This window comes from Tinamus guttatus, unplaced genomic scaffold, assembly GCF_059628265.1.
Source record: "Tinamus guttatus ecotype Peru unplaced genomic scaffold, ASM5962826v1 Tinamus_guttatus_pri_ptg000716l, whole genome shotgun sequence".
Taxonomy (NCBI): domain Eukaryota; kingdom Metazoa; phylum Chordata; class Aves; order Tinamiformes; family Tinamidae; genus Tinamus; species Tinamus guttatus.
This window is the reverse complement of record NW_028289250.1, coordinates 3,922,331-3,932,123: the sequence shown is the minus strand read 5'-3', so window position 1 is coordinate 3,932,123 and position 9,793 is coordinate 3,922,331. Positions and strand designations below refer to the sequence as shown.

The following is a 9,793-nucleotide window of genomic DNA, read 5'->3' as shown; positions in this document are numbered from 1 at the left end:
CGCTCCTTTTCCACCAGGCGGTTTCTCAGTGAGCGGCCCAGGCTATGCTGTGGTAAGGGCAGTGGTTTTCAAGAATGAGCGCTGAGCCTCTCCTAGCAGTGCCCTATGCACTAATGTACGGCTGCTTTAATCACAAGCAGCATTTCCAACATGTAAACAAATGTGATTAAGCTTGCCTGGCTGACAGCAGCGTGTGATCAGCTTTGGTAAATACAGAGCAGTTAAGATGACTTTTTTTTTTCAGCAGCCTGGTCACACTTGCTTTGCCATTGCTGTTTGGTCATTTGTTTTGGTGCGTATTTTGCAGACACTGGGAATGACCACAAGTCCTTATCCTTGGGAAAATATAGTTCCTTTTTACTTGAAACAGGAGTTTGAAATGGGGAAGACTGCTGTACTGATATTGTATTTGTATTTGAGGTTTTTTCTACATTAAAATTTAGCAAAATTTAGCAAAATTCTAAGTTTTTGCAAATGCCCAATGTAAGTTTAACATGTTCCTTGAGCAAAACATGTTGTCAAAAGGCTGAATGCTAAACATGTTCTGTTCCCTCACAGGTCCTGTGCTTCGGCCAAATATTGCAAATTCCTACCTAAAGAACAACCGAACGTGCTCTAGCATGAAGCTGCATAGGTCTCCTCTGCAATTTGCGGTCTGTGGCCTGATACAGTGCTGAAATACAGGTAGAAAGTCATTCTCTTCCTGTTCTGCATTCTTTCCAGGCACTGTATGTACATAAGGAAGAGCGTCCTCCTTCAAAAGGTGAGGGCAAGGATGGGGAGGAGGCTTGGGGACGCACTTTAGAAATAGAAAGGGACAGACTCAGGGAGGATGGAAGAAGTAGCTTACAGAAAAATCCCTGAGCAAGTGCCTGAGCTCCTGAGCAAAGCTGTGTGCATCATCAGAGCAAACTTGTCTGCGCTCACAGCGAGCTGGCTTCTGAACGTACAAGCTACAAAGGACTATGCTGCAGGTGTCCTAAGTGTCATCATAACTCATCAAGAGTAATAGTTTTATCCTCAGTCATTCTTTCCTGAAATACCTGTCTGTTAAATGGGCTGTTAGCAGTGCCTTGCTCCAAAGGACTTTTCAGAGTTTATGAAGCATTACAAGAATATCACTGGAGAGGCCCTGAAGAAACAAGCAGTAGTAACATAGTGAATGAGATGTCTGGCCATAAACTGAAAGACAAATATTAAATTTTATGTGTACAACTTTTATTTAGCACATACAGAGCACAGGCAGAGACTTGTGGGCAGTGACAGTGCATGGGCCAGGGTTCCACTGCATCATCTTCCAGTGTGTACCCAGCATCATGGCGCAATCTGACTACACTTGGCTGTTCCTTACGGTCCCTTTAGCACTTGGCCTTTTAATCTTCATGCTACATTAAAAAAAATGGAGGTAATTTTGCAGGGATGTTACACAATTAGGATACGCATTAACTTTCTACAGAAATGGTCTTTTCATTTTGTGATTTGCTATGTGTTTGCTTCTCAGTATCTGCTTATTTTATCTAGCACCTTTAAACAGTTGTGGATGAGGAAGACAAATCATGACGTTACTCTTCTGTGGATGGAGGAAAGGAAGTATAGACCTTTTACTACAAAATTGAGGTTACTGTGCAGGAGATTTCACTCAGCATGGTTTTCTGTTTAATGTAAACTTTCCCCACTCTTGTCCAAGAGCTCTTGCTTAAATATTGAACAAACAAAAATGATTTACTACATTTGTACCAAATTCTCAATATAAGTTCTATATATACTTGAGAGCATCTCTGGATTAAAATTATTGGAAGTTTTAGATGCCTATATTCCCTTAAGTTGGAGCAATAAGATACAATGCAATACCTCTTAGATCAAAACATTCTTCCTACATTTTTCCAGAGAGGAAGGGCACCACTTTTGTCAAGCACAAAAAATAAAATGGTATTGTTGATCAACCAGTTGTCAGACTGTTCTCCATGGAAATTTTTTTAGAGTGTCTGATGAAATCTATTTTCCCTCAAGTCTGGGGAATTGTGAGAACTGAGGTAACATGGCCCTGCACACACACTGTTTTGAAATGATTTAATTCTACATAAATGGCATTATGCTGCTCTGGATTGTCATGTTAAGGTTTGGTCATCATAAATATAGGTTGCTGTTTCCAAATGTTGATGCAAAACATGAAAAGAATAAACTGCTGAACACAACACCTGGCATTTCCAGGGGAAGGTGGTAAGCTCTGAGGAAGCCAGTAAGGGTGAGGAATGCAGTCAGACTAGGAACTGGGCCAAGTTTTCAGAACCACATCTGCGTTTCAGGTAAAAAGCATCAGAGAAGCAATGGGTGGCCAGAAGAGACCTAAACAATCCTGAGATGGCTAGATGCCTCTTTGCTTGTTCCTCTTCTTCCAAGGCTTCTAGAACATGTCCCACTATGTTATTCTAGACACGAAGGGTAGATGTTCTTGCAGCAGTGCCTCTGGGTAGGCTGTGCTGTGCAGTTTTAAAGTCAAGCACACCTGTCCTTAGCACTCCCCCTGCATTTTTGTTTCCTTTATAGTGGGCATTTTTCATCCTGGTGCTCTTGTGGTATGAAGCACAAGAATCTTGATTTTTATTAGTGCTGAGGGAGGAGGTGGAAAAACCTGCATTTTCTAATGCTTTCTCTGTATGACTGAGTTGCATCTATGTGGCTCACAGTTTAAAGTCAAACTGACCTATTTTACATGTATTTATTCCTACATCATTTTTCTTCTCAGGATATTAATGAACTCTCTTGGCTTGTATTACTTGGAAAAGTGCTGGATAAAGTTAAAATGCACTTTTCGCACAAGTATAAAGGTGACTGTAATCAGGACACTTCCTAAGGCTGATACACAGCCTGTTTAGCTGTGCCAGCCCAAGACACTCCGTCTGTGATGGAATCTTTTTTCTTCTGTCTCTTACACAACCTCTGATACATCCATCAGTCCCATGGAACAGATCATAAATTTGCATTCCTCATTCACATTCGATCTAGGTATCCTGGGTGTGTTCACACAGGATCTTCTTAACCTGGAGATCCTATGGATAGATGCATTCACAGTGGATAACATGTCTGTAAGGGCTGCTGAATTCCTTGAAAAACAAAAATGAATTTTCTAGAGATTCAGGTGATGTCATGATTCATGTTGCTCCTTAATTTAGGTCTCTTTCTTAATAATTTAAATGGTGTCATGGGATATACAGCTTTTGCAATGGGAATTTTTTAGCTTCCTGCTGGCTGTACCACTTCATAAAAAATTATTGCTGGAGCTTTCAGATTTCACTTTCTATAAAGATTTTAAGTCCAGAATTTCAAGGAAACAGCATGCTTAAAGGAGATTTATGTTTCATTACCATGTGACTGGTCTGTACAGATGATTCAATTTTTTGCTGTTGCAGTGAAATCTGTAATCCAGTATGTGTGAGGCAAATGCAGAAAACAGAGCTTATTTCATAACAACTGTGGTACTTTTTTCCTTCAGCAGAGTATTTCCATGGTACAAAAATGAACCGGTCAGTTGACTTGACTTACAAAATGCTGTTTTTTTTTTTTTTTTTGGCTTGAGGCCTAGTGCACTGTGATGAATGATACCATCTGAGGACCTTAAACTTGTTTTGCAAAACATACTATCTTACTGCTTTCCACACCACTCCTTGAAACTTTTCTTTCCAGACTATATTGGTAAATGTTGCTTCTGAGAGTCCGAGAGACTTCTAACCTTCTTCTAGGACGAGCAAGCTTAGAACGAAAGGCCCTGTAGTTTGGAGTAGTTGATGTAATGAAGAGCTGGCTACATTTGTTCTGTGTTTCTTTTTTTTTTCTCCCCTCCAAGTAAAAGACTGGAATTTTTTAGGCGCTGTACATTGGCTTACTACTTTGTTTTTGTATTTGTTTCCAGCATCGGTTGTCTTCTGTCTTGAACTTTTGAAGTTTTTTTAAAAAATGCACTAAATTACAGTTTTGCACTGCAATTTCTAGAAGAGTTCCCTAGCGCCACAGTTTTGGATCTGAGATTCATCACTCAATGAGATACTGTGAACAAATTTAAGACCTGGATTTTTTTTTTTTCATGTGGAATTAGCTGTCAAATTCAGACTCTGAAAACCAATGTTTTATTTACCTTTTTCCTCCTTTTTTATTTCTCTGTTTGCAGGCAGGATGAAGGACCGGCTAAATGAGCTGCATGAATTTGCCAGGTTGCACAATGAGCATTTTCCTGACGGTGAGGATGATGAAAATGCACCCCGTGATACTCTGCTCTACGAGACTGATTATGCCTTGGCAACTCTTCATAAAGACATACAGAGCATCCGGACAGAAAACAGCTATCTAAAAGAGGATGTGAAGAGGCTTCGAAAACAGAACAACCGCTTCCTTACTTCCATGCGTAGCCTCAGTAGCATCAAACGGGATACTAACAGTATTGCCAGAGACATCAAGGCCCGTGGGGAAGGCATCCATAGGAAACTGCAAATCATGAGAGATTTCAGCGACGACGCAGTAACAAAATACGGTGCCTCATCCGTCATCGCCAGGGTAGCCAAGAGCCACTACGTGGACCTCATGCACGCCTTTCAGGAGGCCATGTTCGAGTACAACGCGACGGAGATGAGGCAGCGGGAGAACTGCAAGATTCGCATCCAGCGGCAGCTCGAGATCATGGGTAAGGAGGTCTCTGGCAACCAGATCGAGGAGATGATCGAGCAAGGCAAGTGGGATGTCTTCTCTGAGAACCTCCTGTCGGATGTTAAGGGGGCTCGCTCAGCCCTGAATGAGATTGAGACACGGCACAAAGAGCTGGTGAAGCTGGAAAGTCGCATCAAGGAAGTTCACGAGCTCTTCATGCAGGTGGCCCTGTTAGTGGAGGAACAGTCAGACACCTTTGACATCATTGAGCTAAATATGCAAAACGTTGAGGACTACGTAGGGGAAGCTAAAGACCAAGTGAAAAAAGCTCTAGAATACAGAAGAAAACACCCCCTTAGAACAATCCTCTGCTGCTGCTTGTCGTGTTGCAGAAGGTGATCGTCCCTCCTAAAGCTGTCGTGGACTGACCTGAATGTCTCCAAAACCTTCCCAGCAAAACTTCTTTAATGACAGCCCCTAGAACTGTGAGGGGTTATTGCGTGCTGTGTGTTTTTTTCTTTTTTCGTTGCCTTTTTCTTGAATGTGCTGAAGGTAGTTTTACTTAGAGGCTACCAGAAACATTGATAAAACTATTCCTTTTTTATTTGAGATGTATTCTGCTGGCGTAACTAGCGGTGCAAGTACTTAGAACACGTCTGTGCAGTGATACTTGTTTCACCTGGGCAATAAAGAAGAATGAATGATGGACCTGGCTCAGGGAAAATAAGAAATTCCGTAGAAGTAACTTTATACTTATTTGTCAAAGTGAGACTGCAGGCAGTGCAGAGCTACACAGTGCACCACAGAATCAGAAGTTTTGAATCTGAACTAGTTTGGAGCTTGCTTTATGCAAATACTGCAGCAGATTTTGCGCTGCTCATTTGACAAAATATTTAGCCTACCAGTTTAGCAAAAGACACAGACTAGTTTCAATTTTAACTTGATTTTCATCTTGTACTGGCCTTAACAAGAGTAAACTGCAAGTTAAATTTTAAGTACCTTTTGCTCTGTTTGTGTGTGATTGATTTTCTCTATTTTTTAATGGCCACAACCTTGCTAGAAGCACCGCAAAATTGTGGCATCTCACTCAATCTTTTTTAAAATGAGCCACTGTCTGATAGTCTTAATTTCAAAACTGCCAAGCCATTGAGCTTCAAATATATTTTTCTGCTGAGTAACACTTCAGCCGGGAGAGAGATGCATGCAGCAGCCTTCTGTAGAAGCACGCCTAAATGTCCAACAGTTCGGAGTCTTTTCTGCTGGCACTTTAATGCTTGCAGCTTAGTGGGTTACCCCACCAGTAAACTTTGCTTTTTATAAGAATTGATTTTTTTTGTTTATTTAAAATAATGTGAAGGATTCTATTTATTATCATTCAGTTTCACTGGTGTACAATAAAACAAGCTTTTTCGCCCATTATTGGGAAATCTCCTTGTGTGAAAGAAAACAGACCTGTTTCTTCAGTATATGTGAAGAAAGGCAACAACATTTAATGCCATTTCAGTCTTTTTTTGCAAGCTTAAATGCTTTTTCTCTTTTCATCCAAGGAGAGTCTGGCTACAGTATGTGTGGAATGTAAGGAGGAAAGAGAAAATACTTGCAGCTCTAGAAACCACCGAGCCTTGTCAGTGAAACATGTATCCGTAAGTTCTTGGGAGTGATTTTAGCTCCTACTTCTGGAGTTTCTCCAACCACAGCATTTCTTGGAGTTTCTCCAACCACAGCATTTCTAGGTGGCTTCCTGATACACTGTGATCTGTCACTATCCTTTGAATTAATGCAGGACATTTTTTCAAAAGTTAGTGAGATTTATTTGAACTCTGATCCTCTTTGTACGTATTTTAATAAATATATTTAAACATTTCAGATATTTTGTATTTGGGAGTTTTCTTTGGGAGGTGTGCATAGCCATCTTCCTGCACCAATCACAATCAAACTAATTTTATATGTTTTTTTAAAAAACACCATTTTTTATTATTTATATTAATGTAACAAAACAGTGAAATAATTTCAAACTTCCAAGCTTTCATATCCTAGTGGGAAATGCTTCTTTGCCAGACAGGCCTTTCCACATCAATAATGAGAACACTGCTCAGAAAGCACAAGCCTCTTTAGTTGAAGCAGCTGTCTGTGATAACGTGGAAGAGTGAGAGAAACACTGATCTTCTAAACTAGAAGATATTTAGATATTCAATGATGTCCTAATGACATTGGTATTACACTTGCTTGCGGACCTCTCAAACAAAATCTGTACTTAAAGCGGAATGAAGGAGGGTTTTAAGCTAGTACTATTCCTACTCCTGTGGTGTTACTCAAGGAGTCATTTTACTCCATGGGTACTGCCATTCAAATGAACAGAAAGAGAAATACTTGAAGAGAAATATTCTACACCTCCGAGGGTCAGAATATGGGCATAAATCAAAGAGAAATAAACTCTGTATTTTATTTGGTCTGTTTATTCTTGGCATTCACCAATGCTTTTGATAAAGATTTGTATTTGTTGCTATTGTTGTTGTTTGTTTCCTTAATGCATTTGTAGACATACATATGTGCAAGAAATATTAAATAATAAAAACCTAAAATGCAGTGTTGTACATTGTGAGTTTAATTGAAGAACTACAGGACTAAATTGTTCCGTTGGTGAAAGGAGGGTAGGCAGTGCCTGAAGAATATGTTTTCCTAGTATTTGCTGTCACAGTCAGTCAAGTGAATTGCATATTGAGACAGGCTTATTGTGTTTTTTCTTCTGTAAAAAACATTTTCATATATTTTGATTCTCTACTACAAGAAAAAAATGCAAAATTATTCTTGAAGTAATCTTAACTATTTTATATATTCAAATCATGGAGAGAGTGAAAGCATGAGGAAAAATGTAATTAGAGGCCTTATCTCTTTATGCTGTTGCTGTGAGGATGTAACTAGATCTAAGAATCATTGAAATACCATCTTTTAAAACCATTTTTCAGTCCCACTCTAAAGTAGAGATATTTGGAAAATTACCTCAATAACTAAACAAACCATTCTCTTCATTGTAAGCATGTGTTTATTGCTTAATACGGTGGGTATTTTTCTCTTGAGTTGTGTAAGAGCTCCAGTTTTACTAGTCCCTGAACTTGCCTAGTCACAGTTAAACAGACTTTTTTTTTTTAAAGGATCACACTATAGTTGCAAAAAAAAACCCACACAGGATGAGTGGAAGAACATGATAAAAGCAGCTTGATAATACGTTTACACGCTAACAGAAGCAGCAGCAGCACGAGTGGCTTCATGCTTACTAAGGAAAGCAGCGTTCTCATTCTTAAAGTCAACACTATTCCAAAGGAGATGCAAGGAGCATATTTGTATGGATTTTTTTTTCCAGTCCATGATACAAATCATATAGCTGGATTTGAATACGGCAGTCGTTATACATGAGAGGGGCCGCAGTAGCTTTTAGGGCTGTTGTTGTTGTTGTTTCCTACTTAAAACAGCAGAAGCTTCACAAAAAAAACGTTTTTGACGATGAGAAAAGAGAACTGACAACCAGACATACACTGCTCCTTGAAACGTAGGAGAGCATTGCTTAAATATAAAGAGCAAAAGTCCCTTATTACGAAGCATAACCGTTGGTACATAATGCTGAACTGCCTGGATCTGTGGATATGCATATGGTTATTACTTTTCCTTTGAAACATTGGAGTTATTTTAGAGAAATGCAAGTGGAACTTCCGTTTGGGGAAGTTAGGCTGCAGAGTTAGGGGGGAATTAGGGTTTTAGGGGCTTAGGCTGCAGTTGCACTTGAGTGGACATTTTGCTGGCTAGTGTCTTACGGAAGATTCTTGAAGCGCTTAGTTTCAGTCATAGGTACTTCAGGATTTTAGAACAGAAAACTTGAGGTTGGACTGAGTTGAGAAGCCAAACTGCTACTGATCAATCAGAGGTGTATAGCCTACATTATGGATACTTTTTTTTAAAAAAAGCACAACTGGAGTTACATTTTACAGTTCTTTGAAAGCAAAATTAATTCTCTTGATTTTTAAACCAGAGCAGATAGTGGTTTGACAGAGGAAGGAGCTACACATGGTTGTATTTATCTATAGGAAAATCTCAAACATATGATTAAGATAGGAAACAGTCATTTAATAGATGCATATGGTGAGTACAGTTAATTTATTTCATATGTAACGTGATTTTCACATGGAGCCATGTCCATTTATTTCTTTGGTTCTAATACGCAAGGAGGCAGTCACAGATATACCTTCTTCTGTTTTTCTATGATATTACATAGAGTTTTAATGGTAGCTGCATTAAAGCCAGCAGCCAGCAGAACTATGAGCGTTTTCTGGTTGTGTTTTGTTTCTTTGGCCCTTGGTCAATTCTGTGGCAGGGCCAGCGTGCCAAGACCACCCCGTGGAGATGCCCAACTAAAACAACTTGTTCTTAAAAACCCCTGCAAACCAGGATTCCACAGCCTCCTTGGATAATGCGTTCCAGGCCTAAACTCTTCTTGCTGTTGGGGAGTTTCTCTTAACTCGTATTCACGTTTCCCTTAATTGAAACATTACATTCTGCTCTGTTGTTAGTAAAGCCTTCCCTTCTCCAGCAGATTCCTCAACATTTTACGCAGTCGGTCCCGTGGCGCTATTGCCACAGGGAGAAGCGGGAAAGGAGCACGGCTCCCGAAGGAAGCAGCGGCTTCCCGGAGAGCCGCTATCGCGGCAGCCGGCGAACGCGAGGGGACGCCTCGCAGCCTGGGTTAGCTCAGCCGGCCCTCTGAGCACAGCCAGCAACCTCGCATTTTCCTTCTCTTAGGAAGGGAACATATATCCTGAAAGAGCGGATAGGGACGAGCGACACGTCACGGCGTAACGCCGATTTCCCGCGGGGCCGCGCAGCAGCGCGGGGAAGCGGCAGGCGCGCAGGTTTAACGCGTTGAAACGCGCGCCCCGCGCAAGCCGCTCCCCGCGGCGTCGCGCACGTCCCGGGCGCGCGGCGGCTCCGCGGAGGCCGCTTGGGCCGCGCCGGGCGCAGCGTCGCTGCCGCGGGCGCCCCTCTCCGCGCGGGCGCCGCGTGGGGCCGGGGGCTGCGGCCCGCGCCGCTGCGCGCCCCGCCGCGCTGCCGGGGAGGGCGGGGGCCGCCGCATGTAGGCGCCGCCGCGTGCGGCTTCTGTATGTGC

The 9,793-nt window shown here is 41.5% G+C and overlaps 1 protein-coding gene across 1 annotated transcript; it reads left to right on the top strand.

Annotated features, from left to right (window-relative positions):
* Positions 1–500: 500 nt before the first annotated feature.
* On the top strand, positions 501–5,037 carry STX11 (syntaxin 11). Its single transcript, XM_010216775.2, has 2 exons — positions 501–684; positions 4,166–5,037. Exon 2 carries the CDS (start codon positions 4,171–4,173, stop codon positions 5,035–5,037), a length of 867 nt encoding a protein of 288 aa, XP_010215077.2. The 5' UTR covers positions 501–684; positions 4,166–4,170.
* The last annotated feature ends 4,756 nt before the right edge of the window (positions 5,038–9,793 follow it).